This window comes from Caretta caretta, chromosome 12, assembly GCF_965140235.1.
Source record: "Caretta caretta isolate rCarCar2 chromosome 12, rCarCar1.hap1, whole genome shotgun sequence".
In the NCBI taxonomy this organism is placed as follows: domain Eukaryota; kingdom Metazoa; phylum Chordata; order Testudines; family Cheloniidae; genus Caretta; species Caretta caretta.
The window spans coordinates 21,129,509-21,153,892 of NC_134217.1; the positions used below are offsets into that span (position 1 = coordinate 21,129,509).

Sequence of the window (24,384 nt, forward strand, 5' to 3'; positions counted from 1 at the left end):
TATGGGAGAAAGAGGAACCTGTGGGTAGTCCAGTCTACATACGGACCTTTTCCAGCTGCCAGCAAAGATGCTTTTAACAGGTTCTGATTCCCGACAGTCAACTGAAGTTAATATGATTTAAGTGTTGTCCTGAATCAGAGCCATCATGGGGATACCTGCCTCCAGGAGACAGCGGGGCCTAGTGAATAGCATGCTGAACTAGGACTCAGGGGACGTGGGTTCTGCCACTGATCTGCTGAGTGACCTTCAACAAGCCACTCCACCCGTTCCTCAGTTTCCCCATGCGTAAAATGTAAAGCACGCTGAAGCCATACGCATTTTTGTTAGAACAAAAGAACTGAAGCCAGCACCTCATTTTACATGGACCACTTTACAACCAGATATCAAATTACCCTCAAGTTACTACTGATCTTGGCTGGATTTAAATTGATGATCCTGATGTGAAAGGCTGTAAGGTGTGAAAGGTATCTCATGAACTATCCAATCATTGTCATTTGCTATCCCTCTTTGGCAATCTCTCATTTTTAATGTTGTGGCTATGAAGGCAACTACTTCAATTTACAGTTTTCTACAGCTTGCCCAACTTGTGCACAGTGATATTTCTAAAACAGATACCAGATTGTATGAAAACATGTAAGATTACATTTATTCGAAAACCTTCGAAAAAGCCAACTATATTACAAGCACCCTGCAAATTAAACTGTACTCTCCTGCTTTGGTATTATTATGCACTGAGACTGTTCCAGTTATAATCCACTTCTGTTCGGCTTTCCACTTTACTGGAAACTACTACTAAAGACAGTGACACTCAAGCTTGCCCATGAGCTCTGCAGGGGAAAATCAAAACAGGCTTACTCATAGCATGTTACATTTGTACAAAGTAAATTAGCTAAACCCAACACATTTGGTAAACTGTCAATAAAACACACCTTTCCCCAGCCAGATTGCAAATTTTAGAAGCCTGACCAAAAAAAAAAAAATTTATTTTGATTTTGCTACTAGGGAATGAATATAATATAAAAACCATTTCACTTCTTGTACATTTTTACATATAAAAGAAGGCACCTTTGTACACTTTGTATATGTGAGCTTGTCTTACGTTTCAATATAAATAGTGGAAAATCAGAAGATAAGCATCATTTCATCTAGAGACTGCAGCTTCAACATGTGTAGAAAACCATCCCAAATCATTATTCAATAGTTAGACATAATAAAACAACGTGCCTCATATTTCAGTTCACAGTTCCGATGTACCTGATTTGTTTTAAAGCAAAATACATAAAAACATGATATTCCATCAGGGTGCAGGGGTACATTATTTTCTATCATAAGACATACATATATTGCGCTACTGCAGCACAGAAAAAAGTTAGCTCTGGCTTTAAAGAGAATTAATTTGAACTGAAGATTTGTTGATTATACTACTACACCTTGAAAATACTTTAAAGAAAGTATCACTTAACACCTGCAGTTCAGATTCAACAAATTTCAGTCAGAGCAAAGCATTTTTCTTCTACAAGCCAATGCTGAGATGACAACCCCAATTCTGCAATTGGATGGGAGATGCCAGCCACAACCATTTTAGCAGCCTTCTGAGTCTAGCCTTTCCATACAAGGATAGTAGGAGCAACCTAGCTGTGCACATTTTGTCCAGCTGTTGCAATAAGGTTCAGCTAGGCATTTGTTAGACTTGTATGTGAATAAGAGACTCAATAATTAGGATAAAGTTGTAGCAGGGAATGAAGAAAAGTTTGAGAAGATATTTAACGTCTCAGTAGCAGTCCCTTCATTCTTGCAACCTTTACAGTCCATGAGTAGATAGTGGGTAAAATTTTCAAGAGTGCCCACGTGACTTTGGAGCTTAAATCCCTCTTAAAAGTGGAACCTAGGAGCCTAAGTTACTACAGTGACACTGAAAATTTTCCCCAATGATAGTTGGTGTGAGAAACATAGCTCCTTTAATGCTTTATGATCTCGATTTCAGTTTTCAATATACAGTACTTTAAACGGCACAGCAAATCAGTTTAAGATAATACAGTAATTTAATTCTAGATTCACAAAAACCAAAATAGTATTTATATCTGCCTACTGCATTTACTTAACTTTATAATTAGCTGCACTAACTAGTAATCATTATGTTAAATAAAAGATCACAGTTGTCAAAATAAAATTCCCCTCACTGTAAAGTGAAATAACACACTCTGAAAAGGTTTACTCTCCATACCGTATTTCTGCTCTTAGCTCATGTGAAAGATAATTTATTAGCACTGCTGCCAACTTCTGTTGTAGGGCGGCATTTCCCATTACTAGTGCAGTCAACTGTGCAGCATCAGTCCAGTCTAAGTTCCTGATAATAGCGAAGGCATCTTCATAGAGCTTCTGTTGCTCAGCAGGAGGCAGTTCCAGTATAATCTGAGGGATTGGCTTAAACTGTCCAGCAGTCATCCAAGCACCAAATAAACCACCAACTGCACCCCCTAGAAAATCAATGAAGATGTAATTAGTCAGTCTCCACTTTTTAATTATTAAATTTCAAACTGTACCCAACAATAACCAGGCTTCAAACAACACTGGTGCTGCTGTCTCTATCGGAAGTTAACGAAGAGAGTTGGGTGGCCAAGGCACATTTACTTTAATGGTTATATATAAAACAAGTTAAAAGTGGCCAAAAAGAGTTTCCATGACTAAGTCAGCTCCCATCACAAAAATTCTTAACACAATCAGTACTAATAACTTAAAGCCCTAAATCAGTGAAAAAAAATCATCCTTTATGGCCCTGACTGGTCTCTTCAGGAGAAGAGAGAAGATCACAGATTCTGGATAAGACAGATTTTTTAAATAAAGCCCTCTGGTCAAGGAAACCATGAGATAAATCATACGTTGGTGGCCAAAGTTAATTTACTTCTCTCTCTCATTACAAATCCACAGCACGGTACACGTTTTCTGCCTCTGTTAAACAGGCCTTATTACTCTCGTTCCTTCATAAAGTCCCTGCATGGCTGGTGCTTATATGATGCCAAACAGGAAACAAACCCAGCAGTTTGGGGAGTACTGATTTAGAGACAATCACCCTATTGATTACTGAATCAGCACTTTCTCACTGGTCAGGCAGTACCATGGATTCCAAAACATGCTCTTCTCTTTTGTATAGAGCTGATCTGTCCCCTCCCAAGAATACTGGGGGTGGGAGATCCTATGCGGCTGTTAAGGTGATCATTGTGCCTACTCCAGGGGGAAGTTTCAATAGTACAGATCTATAATGGGTGCTCCCTTTCAAAAGGGAATCAATCCTAAACTATAAAGTAATTCTCTTTAACATAAAACAGCAAATGTAAAGTCTTGAATAATTTACACCACTGCCAGGAATGTCCTGGTTAGCTTAGCTGCCTCAGGTTTCCAAAATGGGTTCCAAAACCACACTCCTCAGCTTCCAGAAGCCTCACTCTCAGGATCTGCTCCTAGATCATCATTTATATACCCATTTCACTAGACAAAAATTTCTTAATTTGCAAATTTTACTGAGCTTGCAACTCTTCCGGTGATGCTAGTGAAATGCTTGAAAGCCTACATTCATCTGCATCACACGTTTATTAGATCATCAATACCTGATTTAGGGAGCACTACATGGAAAAAAAATAAATAAATAAAATAAAAATAAAAATCACAGAGGTGGCTCTTAGACTGGAAGATTTCTTACACAATCATTTGTTTTCTTCAGTTAACATTCACCAATTCACTCCCCTCAAAGGGATCCAAGCAACTGATCTAGGCACTGGAAAGCAAGATAAACTGCACATTTCTCAGGGGGCAAATACAGCAGGGGAACTCATCATATGACTTCCTCACAGCCAGGGATGACGACAACCCTCCTGTCCAGCTTACAGTAAAAGAATAATGCAGCCAAGGACCCATCTACACCATAATTAGTGCATATTCCTGCTAAAACTTAACTAAAAGTGCCTCCATAATCAAGCTAAAACTTTAGAATGTTCAGTCACAGGTCACTTACTTCTACAGTGTAATAATCTAGATAAAATCAGAGTCCTCTGATTCAGTTACAGCTGCATACAGGCAAGGACACACAAGCACTCAGTCTCCCTTCCAAACAATGCACTTGTTGCAATGTCCCGAGCAGCTATGACAGGAAGACAGTCACTTAAACTGGGGTATATAGGACAATGCACCTTTTAGTTTTAAGGTAGCTGTCCCTTTTTTTTTTTTTTTTTTTTTAAATTTATTTGTGGCTGTAACAGGTTAGTTTCATTTGATGATTTCTATAATTCCAGTTTTTTAAGTATTTGGACAGCTACATTCTTCTTAGTACTTCCTACTGGTCTCGATATTATAAATTTCTTACAACCATTTGGTTTTACCTATTTCTTACTGAAAAGTTTAGTAGCATCTTTGTAACAAGACTTTTTTCTGATAATTAATTAAGATGGGTGTTTGTAATGTTGGTAGCTTTACAGTTTCTCTTTGTATCTCCGGCTGTGCTGTTATATGTTTATTTTGTATTTCTACAATGCCCTTTTGTGGCATTAAAGCTAGTTTATGAATGAAGTCACTTGGGCCCCAATTATTCAAACACACGAGCAGATGTACAACTTTACTCATGTAAGTATTCCCATTGAGGTGTATGGGACTGCTCATGCGACTAAATGTACACACGTGGCTCAAGTGTTTGAAGGATTAGGGCACAAGTGACATCAGTAGTAATCTAGCTTTAACGCCACAAAAGGTTATTAATAAAGGAGATATCTGGAATTTTCTCTTCTGTATCTCTCATTGCTACTAAGCTCAGGGCTTTAGTATCATTTTTGTTATACAGAGAAACGCTAATTGACAGGGAACATGGGACTCTGAAAAAACTAAATATATCCAGCATGATAACAAGCACACTACAAAATTTTAAATAAATAAAACCTTACCGTCAGGAGGATATTTTTATTAAGGAAGGATTCTCACGCCCCTTGATATGGTTAGACTGGGAAGATTTCCTCCCCCTCACTTTATACCCAAATAAAATACATTTTCTTAAGGGGTAAAATTGGGAATCTCCAACCCATTTTTCTCTATTTATCAAAGGTCTGTAGGAAATGATCTAACAACAGTTCCTTCACGGGGCTCCACATCAGCCATGAATTTAAGCCGAAGCACTCGGCATAGAGTATCTTTTCACTGTCAGAAAGTATTATGAAAACCTGCTTTACCATCTAGTTAAACCACATCACACATCAATTCTTTAATTCCCTAGTTCAACACCTCATCTTATTATGAGCCAAACCATCTTTCCTTGTATGGTAGAGTGTATTTACCTACAGCTATTCCAGGTGGACCACCCATTAAGCCCCCAACAAATGCTGTTGCACCCGCTACTAGAGCTCCTCGTCCAGAATGCCTGACAGCAGCCTTCATCTTCCTCTCCTCAGAGATACGGCACAATAGGTGCATCACATCATGAACGTCGATCGGCATCTTGGCTAGTTAGGACCCTGAAAAAGATATATTTTAAGGTCAAGTTTATAAAAAAGGATCAGCTCTTGGAATAACATTTCTTCTTCCAAAAGAAAACAGAGACCAAAAGTTTTGCAAATAGCAATGAAACAGGAATGCAGCAATGAAAAGCAAAAGAAACAGGTGACAGGTGTTGCATACTTCCAAACGTATTTGGTTTTGTGCAGATTTTTTAATCTGGTCACAATCACAGTAACGAAACATTTTTAAATGTTCTGCTTATTTGTATAGGGTGTTGTCTTTAGCCTTAAACAACTGTCATGTCCATTCAGTGTTGCCAACAGCTACATGTGAGAAAAGAAACAGGCAATGATTCGGTCTTACATCAAGTTATGATCAGAAGATTATAATTTACAGGCATCCTTAATTCTGGCATTTCCTAACTTTGCAACATTAATAGCATATTTTTCAATGAAGGTTTGTGTGTGCGTAATATACATTTAACAAGTCAATTCCTTACTTTCTTGTAAAGACAGGCCCTGTAGATGTAGAAGTGGAAGTAAAGAGTGTCAGAGAGAAGTGAGATTTTTTTTCACCTTAACTTCAAATTTGAAAGCCATTTCATAATGAAGATCCCTTTCTGTAACATTTACGAGGGCAATGAAAAATGTTCATATTATGCTAGTACATAAGAGCCCCAGTCAGAGGATTTGACCTTATTGAGCTAGGTGCCGTAAAAACAGAACAACAACAAACAGTCACTGCCCCCAAAGCATTTTACAATCTAGGTGTTGATTCACTGCAGCTGCCTCATCCAAGCCTACAAGTGAGGGAGTGTGTGAAAAGGAGCCCCCAGAGCTGCAGGAGGATACCGGAGGTGAAAGAGGTAGATGAGGGGAGGGGGGGTTAAGGGGTGTGATGTGGAAATGAAAGGGGGCTAGGAGGTAGGTGAGATATGAGGCTGAAATTAATTGATGTCAGGCCAGGAAGGTACAGAAATGACATGGGTTGGAGCACGTGCCTAATTTATCGACATGGGTGAGGGCCAAGGGCAGATGTAGGGCACACAGGGTGCATTGTAATTAACATTTGTAAGTTTTGGGAGGTAGCCGCTGAGCCACCAGCAGCACTTTATGCAATTTTAGGCAAATGTAAAATCTACTGTTTACCACAAGATGCTACTGGGTATGTATAAGGCAGGGGAAATACTTTAATATATATTTTTAAATATTACTGTTTCTCTATGTGTTCTTTGTCTGTGTCTAAATAAAGAAGTTTCCATGCACTACTGTATTACTGTATTCTATATATTGCTCAGATGCACTGTACTGACATACATTGCTTCTACATCTACATATATTCTTAATTGTCTTCTCAATGAGACTGTTGCATAGAGAAGTAGACTGAAGACTGAACTTTTCATCCTGGTGCAGTGAAACAGTAAAAATAGTTTCTAGATGAGGAGCAACAGCTGGCAGCAGGGTAGATAAAAATTAATGATTTTATTTAAAACAGATTTTGATAAAATGCTTTGAGGAAAAAAACCTATCTAAAGATAGTTTTAATTAAGATACATTATAACTCAAAGATCTCTCATCATGCAATAAAGATTATAAATTTTAATTCTATAGTATGAGAATATATTCATGTAATGTTTAAAAAAAGTTTTGTAAATGAGTTCCAATAGTTCATGGATTAAGGATCCAATCTTATGAGGTTCTAGGGGCTTCTGTACAGATTATTTAGGTTAATCTTTATCTACCCAATGGGACTCAGTGCTCAGTCTAGAAGATACCATCAGAGATGCTTAGGTTTGCAGTTCTCAAACTGTGGATTTGCAACTCCAGAGATAACATGCTCGTTAACAGCAAAAATGTTTTTAAAGAAATAATATATAGAGGTGAGCTATAACAGACCTCAACCCTATTGTCCATCTGCAAATTTGTGTACACAGAGTCAATCCCTTACCTCTCTCTAAAAGTGCAACGTTTCAAAAAGTTCAATGAATAGACTATTGTTGGGAACAGAATACATCTGGACAAGGAGAAGAAGTCTGGAGATAAATGTGAGAAGGGAGGGACAGGCACTAGAAACAAAAGTGGAACTGTTTGAGCAGCATATTCCAGAAGTCTTGAGGTCTTTCTGAGTGCAGCCTTTATTGATTTGAAATCTACCATACCATTCTCTCACTAGAAGGGAAAACCTATAATGGCAGCAGGCTGTAAAAAACACCCAGTTTGGGAATAAGAACCATTCAAGAAATATATGTTTGCTGATGATGTTTCAAAGAAAGTCACACCAGCAAACTGGTGGAAGTCACTTAAGCACTTGGACTCAGAGACTGTTGAAGTGGTAATCTCACTTTTAACAACTGTAGCTTCTTCTGCCGGTGTAGAAAGAATATTTTCTTCCTTTGGACTAATTTGTTCCAAATTGAGAAATCATTTGGGACCTGAAAGAGCAGAAACGCTTGTTTTTCTTTTCCAGATTATGAACAAACAGGAAAATGAAGGTGAAGACGACTGAGTTAGCTGCAGAAGCCAATGTTTTAAGTTTCTCATGTTGACCTGGCTGACACAGTCAATTTAATTTTTGTTACTTTTAAAAAAAAATTCATTTAACTATTTCAGTTAAAAACTATTTTAACAAAAACAAACCTGATTTTAAAAAACTTGAATGTTTAACTACATTCAAAAATTCATATGCTTGTTTTGTTAAAATATTATATATCCAGAATACCTAACGTTGTTGTTTTAGTTAAATAAAACCGTTTAAATGTCTGTCTGACGATGTTCTCCTCTTAATACAGCATGGCAAGAAAATCCTCCAAATATTAAGGATTAACCTGTTGAATTGAAGATAGTTTACCTCTGAGTGACTTCATAAATATCTGCTTCAATTACCTTTTGGTAAATGAAATAACCAATCATTCATTTTCTGATATAGCTGTAAAACTAATCTGAAAAGTTTTCAAATTAAATCACTTTAAAAGTGTATAGTGTGTACCTTCTAAAAATGAAACCTACATCTATCTGAGTTGTGAAGAATATATATTAAGGTTATAACAACCAACAAGAATGCACTTTTGTGTAGAAATCCATTATTAAACTGAGTCTTCCTGACTAGTGATTTAAATCATTATTTAAATCAATTTGATTGAAATCAAATCCACCCTGGCTGGCAGGGTGAATAATATGAATTACCAGGCTTCATCTTGTGAAAGTTGATTGCTGAATTCAAGGTAACCAAATTTCACCCTGAATGAAGGCCTGAGAATTAGGGATACAGTCTGGACTGATACTGAGAACCCTCAAGTATTGCCAGTTTCTGTGCTTTCCTCCTGCCCATCGACAAGAGAAGCACATGTACATACATCCTGCTGACCTCCCTGCAGCATCTCGTGTTATCAGTCATCAAATAGCCCTGTCAAACTCTCAACAAGCCTCAGGAGTGAATGGAAACTCCTTGAAATGGCCTTCCCCTTCCCAAATCCAGAGACTTATTGAGGACACCTGTTCCTCCAACTCCAAACCCCTCACCCTGAGGTGTCCCACAAGGCCCCTTGACAGGAAGTAACTGCAACAAACAGCTCTCTAAATCTCCTTTATGTCTAATTTAAACAGCATACAGCTCCCAATGTGCAGTTTGGGTGTCCTTTTGGCCTCCTCAAGGATTCCGTCCTGCGTGGCCATACTATGATACACTGAACCCCTATGTTCATTCCTTTTTCAAGGCGATCATAAATTCTGTACAAAGTATGCCTTGTGAGGTATCATTCGAAACCTCACAACTTGCTGATCGTTATTGTCCCGGTAAAATGTGTGTAGCAAAACTGTATGTAAAGTTATAAGATTCTACTGTATGATATTACCAGGAATCCTAGAAATCCATCTGCCACAGAAAAAACGCAGAAAAACACAGAATTTGAAGTTTTACAGAGAATCTTTAGGTTTTGCATTTTGTGAAAAAATAAAAACATTCAATAAAATTGTTAGTAGTTAATGTAAGTACCAGTGCCACTTGTTCAATGCATGCAACCTCACCCTCTTTTGCTTGATTTCTGAAAAAGAGCTTTAAATTTACAGATGAACTCCATTTATCCAATCTAACTGGGACCAGGGCCAGATCAGATAATAAAATTTTTGAATAATCAGGAGAATTGGCAAAGAGCATTCTATCCCTTATTTTAAGATGGGGGGAGGAACGTGTCTCGGGCAACCAGTCCCATGCAGCAGGGCTGACAGCCACGGCCCCAGCCCACCCAGGGCTAATTGTGGCTGGGGTTCCAGATGTCAGCTAATGGTTCAGTAAATATGGGGAGATGGATAAATGGGGTTCTACCATATATCAATAAAACACTGTGTTCAACTGATACATATATATAGCGGCTAGAGAAACTAAAGTTCAACATTTCATTTTAATCAAGGAAATTTTTTTTTTTTTTTTTAAATCTGAATATTTTGGTTTTTTTAAGCTTGGAAAACTAGGATCCCTGGATATTACTAAGAGCAGCCACAAACCAGTTTCCTCAGCTAGGTGTCAATAAAATCAAATAGACCGTCATCTGATTAAATGGCCATTCTTTGGCAGGAGAAAGGGTGAGAAAGAAATTTACATCTTGGCACAGAAACAGCTGGAGATTCCCATCCCCACAGACTCTGTCTCCTGAACCCCAGCTGGAGATGATCCTCAAGGAAGATGAAGAGATAAAAAAATGGGGGACGCCCCAAATGGTCTCTCCCTTCATCTCTATTAACAACATCAAGAACACCTGAATACAGGAAATAGCCTTGGACTGGGAATAGAGATCCTGACTGAAAGGAGTTCAGCCTTCTGAGAGACGTGGTGTTTTGAATTCACTTAAGTTAGGTATTAGTTGCATTTTACCTTTTATTTACTTGTACCTAATTATAACTTTTGTGCCTCATTACTTGTAGTCACTTGCAATCTCTCCTTCTGTAGTTGATAAATTTGTTTTATTGCTGTATCAACCAGTGTGCTTGGATTGAAGTGTTTGGGGAAACTTCAGCTAGGGTAACAGGATTTGTGCACATCGTTTTCTATTAATAAAATGACGGACTTCACATGAGCTTGTGTAGCTCAGGAGAGGGCTGGGCAGTACAAGATGCACATTTCTGAGGAAAAGTCTGGACGTGGGAATTTGCTGGTGTTGCTCTGCAGTGTAATACAAGAGCGGCTGGCTATAGCACTCATACAACATAGCTAGGGCCCTATCAAATTCATGGTCCATTTTGGTCAATTTCATGGTCATAGGATTTTAAAAATCAGAAATTTCATTATTTCAGCTACTTAAATCTGAAATTTCACAGTGTTGTAACTGTAGGGGTCCTGATCCAAAAAGGAGTTGGGGAGTGGACGGGAAGGCCGGGGAAGTCGCAAGGTTATTGTATGGGGGGTTTGTGGTACTGCTACCCTTACTTCTGCGCTGCTGCTCGCAGCGGTGCTGCCTTCAGAGCTAGCCAGTTGGGGAAGCAGCAGCTGCTGGCCAGGAGCCCAGCTCTGAAGGCAGAGCCGCCACCAGCAGAAGCAAGGATGGCATGGTATGGTATTACCACACTTACTTCTGCGCTGCTCCCTGCAGAATTGGGCCCTCAGTCAGCGGCTGCCACTGTCCGTCTGCCCAGCTCTGAAGGCAGCAGCGCAGAAGGGTGGCATGGTATGGTATTGCCACCATTTTGAGCTGCTGCTGGCGGGGCGTTGCCTTCAGAGCTGGGTGCCCAGCCAACAGCCGCTGCTCTCTGGCTGCTCAGCTCTGAAGGCAGCACCGAAGTACGGGTGACAATACCATGACCCCCCTAAAATAACCTTGTCACCTCCCTGCAACTCCCTTTTGGTTCAGGACCCCAATTAGAGGAACGCTGGTCTCCCCCCATGAAGTCTGTATAGGATAGGGTAAAGGCACACAAAAGACCAGATTTCATGGGAGGAGACCAGATTTCACAGTCTGCAACACATTTTCATGGCTGTGAATGTGGTAGGGCCCAAGTATAGCTGGAAGTAATCTGCATGGAGGCTGTGTGTGGGCAGACCAGGAGTAGTTGCTCTCACAGTGAAGCAGTGTAAAAGATGCCCCAGGTTGGAGAATTGAGGGGGACCCAGCTGTTCAACAGTCCAGCTGGTACCCTGGGTATGTCACACATACTAGCTAAACACCTCTCCCACCATCATCTTGATGTCTCAAAAAGAGCTACATTCAATGTGGACCAAGTGTGGAAGCTTGTTAGTGAAGGAGAGAACTTTTCCAGGAGCTGGATCTGAGCTATGGAGATCACTCCCACAAAAGATCAGAATGACCACAAGCCTCCACACTTTTGCAGCCAAATGCAAAACTAACTTCTTCAAATTAGCATTCCCCCAACGATTTCTTCTCACAGGCCCACAACCAACTCACATAAGCAAGCAAAGAGAAACTCTATAAACTTATCAAGCTATTTCTCCTCCAGGTTGTGAAGGGGAAAAAAGGAGAGCATTATTGTTATTTCTCTTTTTAAGTATGTGTTAGGCACTCTAATACCACAGTGATAGAGGTCATGCAAGTATCTAAATAGATAAATCAGGCCCTAGTTTAGCAATATTGGCTTGAGGTCCATTGTTACCATGTCTTTTTATTCCAGGAAATATGAACGGTGGAAGAAAGCTCCAGTGGTTCCTAACAGAACACCAAAGGTTTAAAAGATTGGGTATGGCCAAGCAGGCATTCCCAGCATACGTTTCAAGCACAATTTGAGAAATTTGTCTTTGAAAATTGGACTGAGTCTCCAGGGTAATATACAGAATTGACTAATCTAATTAGAAATACAAGACCTGACCACGTCCTCACCCCAGCAAGTGACCCAATAATATACACGACCAGCTACTTAAATCAGACAGTAGTTCACCTGAGAATATGACTTATATAGGTGTCTGTCAGTCAGTGAACAGGCTGACTTTCTTAAACTGTTCCTTAAACCAAATAAATTAAAATAAGACCAAGTGTGCTAGGTCAGCGCCTGCAATTTGTAAAGTGAACTGTGACATCCTTTAGACTACACAGGCAAGTAAACACTAAGAGCAATGTTATCTCACAATGGTTATCACACCTCAAGCAGTACAGATGACGGTGCACAGTTCTAAGGTTTCTCTGATGGAAGGAAAAAGAAGCTCCAACACTCAGGTCCAAGCAAAGAGGAGATTGAGGGTGCAGAGAAAGACTGCTCTCACAAAACCAGAAAAATTGTACGACAATAATGAAAACTCTGATAGACTTCAAATATGGCAGTACTATCAGGCATGGCTATAATAAAGACTGAGTAAAAAATATTAGCGTTAGCACAGTGACAGCAGAGGTCAGATCTCAAGGTCTGAAGCAGAAAAGAAATATGGAATTCAAGCAAATCTAGACATTCTTTTTCAGTGAAACTTGGGAGCTCTTTGGTCCCTCCACAGTAAGACTGTGATTATAAAGGATTTTAATACTTGTTTTCTCTCTTTTAGGGCTTGACTGAGCAAGGTGATCAGCACAATGGCCCCAATCCAGCAAAATGCTGAAGCTTGTGCTTACTGTTAAGCATTAGTAGCCCCAAGGAAATCCTTGAAGGTACTATGAAAAAAGCACTTATTTCTGCTCTGTCAAACTACTTACCAGATTAGTTTGTGAGTATATTGCACCATCTACCCTATTCACAAATCTGATGGAGTTCAGGATTTATTTGGCAAGACTCAGACATGTAAGAGCTGTGGACCTATTAAAACATATATGCTATTACATATACACACTTGTAGAATGCCACATATATTTAGTATTAGTATTTGACAGTAGAGCATGTACACCTTGATAGCTGGCCACATCTTCAGAAGTCATTCTGATTGTTGATTTCTTTTTTCTTTGTTACTCTGTTGGAGAATTAGGGTGCTGAAGCAGAAGACGCTGTTTCCAGCGAATGTATTTGTTATCCATAAGGCTAAGTTGTCACAGATAGGTCACGGGCAATAATGAAAAATTCACGGAAGCCGTGACTTTTACTAAAAATACCCAAGACAAAATGGGTAGGCTGGGCAGCTGGGGGGGAGAAGAGGGCGCACTGGGAGCTCCAGGGTCCCCCGCTGTGGCTGGGAGCTGCTGGGGTCCTCCTGCCACCAACAGCAGCCAGGAGCTCCAGCAGTCCCTCTTGCTGCCTGTGGTGGCAGGGATCCCCCCTGCCATCAGTAGGGGCTGGGAGCAGTGGGGGTCCCTCTTGCCACCCGTGGTGGCTGGGAGCTCTGTGGATCCCCCTGCTGCTCATGGTTGTGGGGAGCAGCAGAGATTTCCCCCTGCTGTGGGATCCCCCAGCGCTTGCAGCGGCAGGGAGCAGTGGGGATTCCCCCTGCAGCAGGGTCCACCCGCAGTAGTGGGGGTCCCGCTTTCCACCAGTGGGGGCAGGGAGAATTCCCTCTGCCGTCAGGTCCACTCTGCCGCCTGTGGTGGCCGGGAGCGGTGGGTTCCCCCTGCCTGCCATGGTGGCCAGAAGCAGTGGGGGAGCTGCAGGGCTCCCCCTGCCACCTGCGGTGGCCGGGAGCTGCCTCTGCAGGCAGCAAGGGACTCTGCAACTCCCAGGGGGCACTGGCTGAAGTCATGGAGGTCTTTGGAAGTCACAGATTCCGTGACCTCTGTGACTAAATCACAGCCTTATCCATACACTGCAGAGTGGAAAAAATACTAGACCTTTTACTTCAGCAGTACATGAGCACATATGCAAACTCAATGGCTCAGGTATCACAAACTGAATAAACCAAGTCAAAAGGAAAACAGCGCAATAATAACCAGCAATTACCACTACCTAATGGTGTTTCAATGGCCAATGTGAAGTGAATTGGTGGCTTCAGTCTGGTGCCCTGACATGATGATAAACATCATAGAAGGCAAAGGCTAAATGGGCTGCCCACTTGCACCTCCAAGAATCAATTGCGCTTTTTTTTTTTTTTAAAGTATTATTTCAGTTTCTTCTCCTTTAAAATTTTTTGGTAATTTCACTTAAAATGTTAAGAAAATACTACTGTGTTGTAGATCTCAGTCAGCTACATCAGTAGACAAATGATAAGAAAGTAGATAGAGCAAATCTGCTGCTCTGTGTATGTGTTACACACAATAGGAAGAATTCTAAATGACTCCAAGCTAGAGAATTTGATTTTAAACCTTCAACCATCTCAAAAAAAAAAAAATCCAATAACCTGTATATGTTGAGCTTTAAATGTATGTAAAATCTGGGTCATGAAATACATGGCAGTTGCCTTAGGAGTAATCTCTGGGAATGAAGAGCAATGAACAATTACAGACATAATAACCAGAGCCACAGCTGTTGATCCCATTTAAGTTCTACTTTTTAACTAACATTAATTCAACAGAAGTAGCGAGCTGCTTTTGCAGGTTAGGTAATACAAAAAAAGCACGCTCATTAAAGCCAAGGCAGACAGCTCACACACAAATGAAGTTATGCTTTTAACAAACAAACAAACAAGCTTTTTTGTTAAACACCAAAATGTGTGGTCCTGAATATTAAACTCTAATGAAGCCTCAAAATCAGGTTGTTAAATTACACAACATTATTCACTGAGAGGTTTTAAGCCACTTCTACAACAAGATACCTAATTCAAATACACCTCTACCCTGACAGAATGCTGTCCTTGGGAGCCAAAAAATCTTACCACGTTATAGGTGAAACCGCGTTATATTGAAACTTGTTTTGATCCACCACACCCACGCAGCCCCGCCCCCAGAGCACTGCTTTACCGTGTTATATCCGAATTTGTATTATATCGGGTCGCATTATATCAGGGTAGAGGTGTATTTCCATTACACAACCAAAACGATGCCCTGAAAGAGGCAGGTAGGACTGCCAGATAATTCTTCCAAGGACACTATCGGTACCATAATAATATGGCACTTTATTATAAAAATGCACTGATAGATCCTGGAAGTTCTGAAAGATCTACACCTAAAATGGCTAAGACAATCACCTCAACTGGTTATCTCATCCAAAAACCTTTACAAGTGAAATTTACTGTATTTCAATAGACAAAGTTATTCATGTGAAGACACATTTCAATAATTTGCCCCTATTACTTCTCTTCTGGCAATATTCTTTATTACTATGGACACCTGATGAAAATAGGAAGGTACTAAATCTGAAAATGTCGTATGTGAAGATATCAACAATGGGGTTTGAGTGCACATGTAGCATATTGAGAGTCACAAACCTTCCCTATTCCACACACCAGTTCCCTTCCCAGGCTCACCTGTCCTGCCAAGTTAGATGTGAATTCTAGTAACTGAAACTAATTCTGACACCTCATCAGTACTATGCTAGATCCCCACACCTGAGACTCTCAGTCCCTGGTCAGTGAGCACGTGTGGAGTGATTCAGGAACAAGATTCACAGAACTGCTTACTTTCCAGTTTTCAAAAGTGGATTTTGTAACAGCTAATCAGTACCTGCATTGTAATTCAAACATTATTTTTAAAATAGTCAAGAAAAGCCATCCAGTTAAAATATTAACACTTCTGCAAACAGCATGTCTGCATCAGGCTGGATTGCTTTAAATCAAAGTGATTTAAACTACTGATTTTAATCGTGATTTACATCAACAAACAGGAAACCTTGATTTACATAAGTGATTTTAATCTTGTGTTGCATGTGTACTCTCCAGTTATTTTCCTAAAGAGAGGTTAATTCTCATTCATTGGTAACCATTAAAACATATTGATTTGCAAACAAATACCCTATCACAGTAAATTTGGTACTTCCTTTTGGTAATCTACAGGGCCAGCTCTAGGTTTTTTGCCGCACCAAGCAAAAACATTTGGGGCTGCCCCCCACCCCAGGGCTCCCCTGTTGCCCCAACCCTGGGCTCTTCCCCCCCCACACCCCCTGCCGCCCCAGCTCTGGGTTTCCCCTCTTCCCCCCTCCCCGCACCTCCCTGCCACCCCATCCCTGGGACTCTCACCCCCCCCCACACACACACACACCCTGCTGCCCCAGCCCTGGGTCACTGGTAACTCTCTCCTGGAGGGGGTGGGGGGGGGTGTCATCAGCATTCCGCTCATGACACTAGCGGGGCGGAGGCTGCATCCACCCGACTCCTTCCGGAGCCCAGAGGGGCCCTGACTCCGCCCGCTCCCCCCTCGCCTCCAGCCAGTCCGGTGCTGGCAGGGTAGGGGTAAGTAGCGGGGCTCCCGGGCCGCGCCTCAGCCCAGGGTCCCTTCAGCCAGGGGTCCCACCTCCAGGACCAGCCAGAAATCAGGAGGGCAGAGCCGGGGGGACTGCCAAGGCAGGGGGCTGAGAAGCCGGGGCAGGGCAGCCCCAGAGGGAGCGGCCGGTGGGGAGCGGAGCCCCAGAGAGCGGGATGCGGGCCCCACACGGCAGTGTTATACCAATAAAATAAAAACCAGCAAGATCTTATTAAAGGGGAAAAGGCAAAATACCACATTTATTGTGAATACAGAAAGAATCATAATAAGCAGTTATAGCTATAAAATTCCATTCAATCTCATATTTATTCACACATTCATTCATACACACACACACAGGTTCTGCAAGGTTGTTATCATAGTTACCAGCCTAGAAGTTGCTCATGACAGAGTACTGGCCAGGTAGCCTGTACACGAGAGTGGAGCCGAGTCCGGGTCAGATGCACATCTGATGCTCCTGGAAGTTGGTTTGCAGAATCAGACCCCAAAGTTCTCAATTTCCAGAGTCCATTTTTATAGGAATTTCTTCCTATGCCAGTCTATGGGAATTGCTTCATCATGCTGTTGCTGAATCAATCAGCAGATAGCACATTCCTGATGGCTCCATGCTGCCAGATGTTATCTTGTTCTTTGGTTCTCCCATTCTTGAGGCTGTTGGGTGGATTCCAGTCTGCCCTCCGGGGAGGGGGGGGTGGGGGATGGGGGGAGTCCTCTGGTTATTTCCACTTGATGCCTTCTTCAGCCAATGGACACTGGATTCTTAGGCTGGCACCTCCCTGATCATTCAGTTATTATCCACACCAAGCATCCATCCACCTACATCCTCTGTCTCTATTTTAATCACAATTGTTAATACAACAAAAGGGCAGGGAGTCTAGGTGCTGTTTCTGTTGTTACAGAGTATTGCTTTGAGTCTCTCTGTGTGAATTGCTTTGAGAACAGACTCTGTCTTAGAATGTACTAACGCAATTAGCAGCTTGCAAGTTTCACACGTAGAGGGAGAGAAACAGTACCAAAAACCAAGAGACCTCTTAATCAGAAATACCCTGGAATTTAAACTCCGGGGAATCAAACTCATTTGTGATTTTAATACAGAACTTCTTTAATATGATCCAACAGCAGCACCTCGGGCACTGGTTCCCTCGATGGCCCCGCTGCTGCTGCTCCTCGCCACCCTGCGGCACTTGCAGGCAGCTCCTGCGTGCACCCCACGGGGCGGCCCCCAGCCAGACTGTCCCGTGCTCCACGTGTCAGAGCCTGCCGGCGGCACGAACCACAGCAGCCCCAGGGCACCCCCCACGCTGCTGCTGGACCCCAGTCCCGGGGCCAGCTTTGGCCACCCGCTGCAGCTCTTCCACCTGGACTTCGGCGGCAGACAGCGTCTATCTGGGTGAGCGCCCGCAGGGCCAGCCCCCAAGCAGGAAAAAGAAAAGAAAAAAAAAGGATGGCCTGAATGCCGCCCCTGCAAAGGTGCTGCCCCAAGCACCTGCTTGCTTTGCTGGTGCCTCGAGCCGGCCCTGACTATACATTTAAGTAATTATATAGCTTAACATACATTTATTCAGATCCTTCACTTTTACATTTTGTTATGTTAGAAGTTAGTGAAATCACTCACTACTTATTTACTAGATCATTTTTTATTTGGAATTCATGTCAAGCTGCATTAGGAAGGAAACTGGAACTCAATTAAACATGTTCAAACCCAGCATTTTAAAATTATTGCTAGTAGTTAAGTAAAATTACCTCCAAGGTGCTGGATACGTAAGAGAAAAAGAGCAGACTTCAAAAGAGATTTAGGTGCCTAAAGATATAAAGGGGCGCCTAGTGTAATTTTCAAAAGTGCCTCGGCATCTAACCTGCTTAATGCCCATTTAAATCAGCATAAGCATATGGAACCCCAGAAGGTTCCTGGGGCTCAGCATTCGTTTCTCTTCATCTTAGCTCTCTTTCCTTCTCCCCAAGACCATCTCAGTCCCCTGCAAAACATGTGTCCCTCCCCTCCCCCATGCTCCCCACTTCAGGGAGTGTCCTTTTTACAACAAGCAAAAGCCACTGTTCTCCAGGTGCCCAACTTGGGCCTCCTCACTTGCCAAACTCATGACAAGTACATCCAGGGGTTGATCCAACTCTCTTGAGTGTGGGTAGGTGGATAGCTAGCTATCTGGATCCACTCTCTCCATTACCGTGGTGCATTCCTCAAAAACCCATTCTGAATTAACACACCATATGGATTCAGAAAATAGCTTTACAATACTTTGAAAAACCTACAGATCATACAGCATTCAGAGGTTATCACAGCCAACTCCATGACAGTCTTCAAATCAAGTATTTGTACACAATAAGCCAGTAGATTCCCCTGCTCAATTAGCAACCACCTTTACTCGTGTGACTATAAGGCAGTGGTCACCAACTAGTTGATCGCAGAGGATCTCCCAGTAGTGCACTGTGGCTGCTGCTAGGGCAGACTCCCTGCCTACCCTGGCCCCATGCTGTTCCCGGGGAGGGGTCGGGGGGGGAGTGTCTCCCTCCATGCAGCTCCCATTGGCCGGGAGAGCTGCGGGGGCGATGCTTGCAGAGAGGGGCAGCTCACAGAGCCACGTGACCCCCCTCAAGGGGCACACTGGCCCCTTTTGGGAGCAGTGTGGGGCCAGGATAGGCAGGGAGCCTACCGTAGTCTCGCTGCGCTGACCGGGAGCCGCCAGAGGTAAGTGCTGCCTGGTGGGAGGCCGCACCCCAACCCCCAGCCCTGATCCCCCTCCCAGAGCCAGCACCCTGTACCCCCTCCTGCACCCCAACACTCTGCTACAGCCCAGAGCCCCCTCCTACACCACAACCCCCTTCCCCAGGCTCAGCCCAGAGACCCCCCCACACTACAAACCTCTTGGCCCCAGCCCAGAGCATACACCCCCTCCTGAACCCCAACCCCCTGCCCAAGCCCAGTGAAAGTGAGTGAGCATGGGGGAGGGGGTGTGTGTGGTGTGAGCGGGGGGTGGGGGGGGAAGAAGGTGCAGGGCCTCGGGGAAGGGATGGGCTAGATCCTGGGTTACCTTTAGATTAAAAAAGTGATCCTGGGCTTAAAAAGGTTGGAGACCACTGCTGTAAGGTGACATTAAAAGTTGGACTGAGACTCTCTGGACAATTGCAGCAGATTTCTGTCAAGTCAATAAATAATAGAAAGCATATATAAGGATCTATGGTGATCTTCAAATTGTATTTTGATTGCAATAAAGAATAAAAACTAAAGGCAGGCAGGGGAACTCAACAGCTCTCTCCATTAGATCATCTCTAATTTCTGTATATCCCTTTTATGCATTTCCAGTATACATAGACATTTTAATTTCATAATCTACCAATAAAATGGCTGTTATTACAGAATCTTTTGAGACATCTCCCCTAGTAACTCTGAGTAGATGATTGGCCTGGTTGTTACACAACCACCACATGATCCCAGAGACTAGACTGTTAGCCAGTGACTCAGCAGTCCACATAACCTCCATGGTTATGTGGGGGCAGAAGTCCACTAACTGCTGTAGCAGAAACTGCCAATAAAAGAATCCAAGAAGTAAAAACATATCTACAAAAGGAGGATCTTCCTCTCTAGAACCCATGGGTACATTCTGCTGCCTTGAGTGGGACTTGTATGCCTAAAATTCCTAAATCATTTACTGTAACCTAGAGACCCCTTGGCAAAGAGTCCCTGTTCTTTGCAAATAACTCACCTCAGACCACACACGCTCATTGCACCAAACATATCACACAGGATATTTATCCATGAAGAGTAGCATGTAAAATACCTACAAACAGCCTGTAGATATTCATCAAGGTTCAGAATCATTGCAAGATGTATGTACAGGTAACATTTAAAGTATAGTGTATTTATTCTGAAAGTATGCTTTATGGTCTTGGAGTAGAAGGGCTTGTTTACACTGGAAATTGACAGCGCTGCAACTTTCTGGGTCAGGGGTGTGAAAAACAAGTTTCAGCACTGTAAAGGACCAGTGTAAACAGTGCACCAGCGCTGGTAGCTACGCGTCTCGTTGAGGTGGTTTTTCTAGAGCACTGGGAGAGTTCTCTCCCAGCGCTGCACCGTGACCACACAAGCCATGTTAAACCCTGAAATTAGTCACCAGTATCTGACTGACTCATTCAGGCAAGAGAGAGAGGTCACGCTTCCCTGATCAACCAGTGATGTAATAAAAGGTTCTAATGCCTCCCCTTGCCACATACCAGAATAGTCAACGGAAAACCAGCAGAGACAACTAAAAACAATCAAATCCATTTGGAGGTGAAAAGAAAAATTATAGCAGGCAGGAGACTGCCTAAAAACAAAAGAAAAAAAACCCACCGAAAAAGCTCACCTGTTCTAGAGAACGTTAGACTTTCCTTGCTGCAACACATCAGAATAACGTCCATTAAGTCCTGCATCCTCACCTCCCCACCACACCAATGATCCATATAGTCCAATGGGAGTGCTTTCTAGTAGTTAGGGCAGCAGCTCCGGAGCCAAAACACATGGTTCCATTCCAAATTCTACCACTGTTGAGCTGACACACCTTGGTAAAGTTACATCGCTTATTTGTGCCCCAGTTTCATAATCTGCAAGATGGGGATGGAACCTTTTGTCCAGTCCATCCCTCACTTTTTCTGAGGTTTGAGTAATATCTTGCACATGCATAAACTATGAAACCACATGATCATAATGTAAATCTCATCCTCCTTATCCACATGTTCCCTTCTCATGTTGTGTCTAAAATTCTGACTCTAAGCTATTTGTGGTCAGGGAATACATCTTCTTGTGTCTTCTGGATGCTATAAACCTAAAACAACTTGCAACCTTTGACCAGCCAAAATGACGGCTATCTGTTTACAAACCTTGTAGGTGAAATGGCAAATGAAAACATCTCTAAGGACCCAACAAGCAACACTCTTGAACAGCCAAGGAACACAAAACTGCACTTATACATCAAAGAAGTTCTCTTTAATAGTCAGTCTAAGGTTTTAAGTGTGTTTGGAATGTGATCTTTAATACTTTCTTGGGGCTTGACAAAATGTTAATAAATAATTTCATTTCAAATAACTACACCCACAAAAATTAGCTTTTGGTTTTATCTATTTGAGAAGGACATTTTCATGCCTAGGATGAAAAAAATCCAACACAAACATTACAGCTCACCAGCCCTTGGGAACGTCTAACAGGGAAATCTCCCTCATCAGGTGAAAAGAAAAAAACTGCCCACGCCCAAACCTTTGGAGCGGTGACTGAGGCCAGACACACCCTGTTCTACACCAGCCACGAAGTAACGGGGAAGCGCACGGCCCCAGAGGCTGCTAAAGCCGATCCGGCCGGGCTGGTTCTTGGAGTCAGGGGTTGCCCAAGGGCTGTGGCCCCCCGTACCAGGCGCTCCCTAGGGCGGTGGCGCACACACACATCTGGCCGGCGGTGACAGCAGTTTACACCCCGAAACGTGGGGTCGCCGCCCGCCCGCATGTGCGCGCAAGCGGCCTTCCCGGCCGGGGGGCGGCGGAGGCTCCGGCAGGCCCGAGCGCGGCTGAGCAAGGCTCTGGGGCCACGGCACGGGAGGGACGCGGAGCGCACCCTGCCCCGGCGGGCCGGAGCCCTTCGCTGTGCTCAGCGGCACGTCAGCTGGGACCTACCCGAGCGGAGGTCGCCCGCAGACACGCGCAAACCGCAGCCCCCAGCGCAGGGCGCTTCCTCCCCCTCCCCCCGGCAGCTCCGGGCCCGCCCCGGGCCCCCTCCGTGCCGCGCAGCCCCGGGCCCCCTCCGTGCCGCGCAGCCCTGCAGCCCCGGGCCCCCTCCGTGCCGCCCGGCTCCCCTGGCTGCCGCTCCGGCTGCCTACCTCGGCCCGCTGGGGCGCAGAGTCACGGACGCGGAAGGGCCCGGGAGGTTCCAGGCGCAGGAGCAGCCACATGCGAACGGCGCCGCCGCTGGGAGCCGGCCGGCGCGGGGCCGAGGGGAACCACGTGGGCGGGGGTATTGATAGGTTGTGTCTCGTCCCCGCCCAAGCGCCCTAGATTGCTACGGAGGCCGCGCGGGTGGGCGGGGCTGGCCCCCTCCTGCTCTTGCAAGGGCTGGGGGAGTAGTTCCGCCAAGGGTGCCTTCTGCTCCCCGCTGGAAGATGCTGGAAGGAGGGGTGCTACCGCATCGCCTGGCTTGAAGTAGTTTCCATTATACAAAGGGTTTAACAGTTTGGTTCAATGGCTCTCAGCCCCCCTTCCTCGCCCCCTGCGTCCTGGCACAGAGGCCCCAGCAGCAGGACCCTCGGGCTGTCATCCTTAGCATTACTGTGTGTATTGCCCCAGCGCCCCGGGGAATGCAGGGATTTGCAAAGCTTGGGCTCAGACAGGTGCCCAGCCCCAGGGAGGAACCACCCCCCCCCCGGGATTGCTCAGCCTTCAGAGACTAAATCCCCCCACCCCCAAAGCACTCCAGGAGCAGGCCATTCATACATTTTTTTCAGCCTGTATGAATCACTGTGTAGTCTGCGAATACAGACTAACACGGCTGTTACTCTGAAACCTGTGTAGGCTATAGCACCTGAGGGGGCAGGTGTTGATAGTGTGCGCACATTGTTGGCAGCCTTTAATCTACTAATCCAGATGTGGGAATTACAGCCTATGGTGTAGATGGTTTGCAATGTCTCATGTGACTGAATAGTCCAATCTGAGATTGGCATGATCTTTGGCTCTTTTCTCTTCAAGCTGCAGGAGCCAGCTCCTGTCATGGACTTTGATATCCTGATGGCACCACTTGTTATGATCACTTGCCAAGATTTCCCATTGGTCAGGATCAATACCAAATTCCTTTATATCTCACTTACATGTGTCTATATATTGAAGTTTGGGATATCCTGTTCTTATTCCCTCTGATAGCTCCCTGTATAGCATGTCCTTGGGTATGCGTCCGTCTTCCAAACTACTCAGATGGCCCAGCCAGTGCAGTTGTCTTTGCTTGAGCAGGGCTTTCACGGTTGGTAAATTTGCCCTTTGAAGAACCTCTGTGTTGGTGACTTTATCTTTGCCGATATAAACAATGTAGGGGGAAACTGTTTAACCTTTTCTCCTGATGAGCATAAATTGTCCATGTTTCCCTGCCATACATGAGAGTGCTGAGGATGCAAGCTTGATACACTAGCGTTTTGGTCTTGATGGTCAGCTTTGAGTTGTTCCATGCTCTTTTAGTTAGTCTGCTGAAGGTGGTGGTGGTAGACTTTCCAATGCGAACATTTAGTTCTCCATCTAGTGAGAGGTTGGTGGTCACTGTAGAACGTAAATAGCTGAACTTTTGGACTACTTCTAGCTGGTTTGCATTTAGGGTGATTGAAGGATCTTGTGGAACCCCTTGTCCTAATACAACCATTTTCTTGATGTTAATGGTGAGAGCAAATGCCTGACAAGCAGTTGAAAGGCAGTCCGTCCATGAGTTCTTGTAGTAGATCTTCATCATGGGCTATGAGGGCAGCAGCAGCAGCGAATAGAAGTTCCCTGATTAGCGCCTTTTTGACTTAAGTCACGACAGTTTGAAGAGTTTCCGATCTGATCTTGTGTGAAGATACACTCCATCTTTCATGTCCTTAAATGCACAGTTCCAGAGTACTCAGAAGAAGATTCCAAAGAGTGTAGGGGCAAGAACGCATCCTTGTTTCACTCCGCTTTTCATCTTAAACCCATCTGAAATGGACCTGTCA

The 24,384-nt window shown here is 43.8% G+C and overlaps 1 protein-coding gene and 1 long non-coding RNA gene across 2 annotated transcripts; one reads left to right on the plus strand and one right to left on the minus strand.

Moving 5' to 3' along the window:
* Positions 1 to 619: 619 nt before the first annotated feature.
* Positions 620 to 22,705, minus strand: C12H19orf12 (chromosome 12 C19orf12 homolog). Its single transcript, XM_048816778.2, has 3 exons — positions 22,537 to 22,705; positions 5,316 to 5,492; positions 620 to 2,477 (listed from the first exon to the last, which is right to left on the minus strand). The coding sequence occupies exons 2-3, from the start codon at positions 5,473 to 5,475 to the stop codon at positions 2,212 to 2,214; spliced, it is 426 nt and encodes a 141-aa protein (XP_048672735.1). The 5' UTR covers positions 5,476 to 5,492; positions 22,537 to 22,705; the 3' UTR covers positions 620 to 2,211.
* Positions 19,263 to 21,770, plus strand: LOC142068664 (uncharacterized). The gene is made up of 2 exons (XR_012664575.1): positions 19,263 to 19,382; positions 21,558 to 21,770. It is a non-coding gene; the product is annotated as an uncharacterized LOC142068664 (long non-coding RNA).
* Positions 22,706 to 24,384: the final 1,679 nt, after the last annotated feature.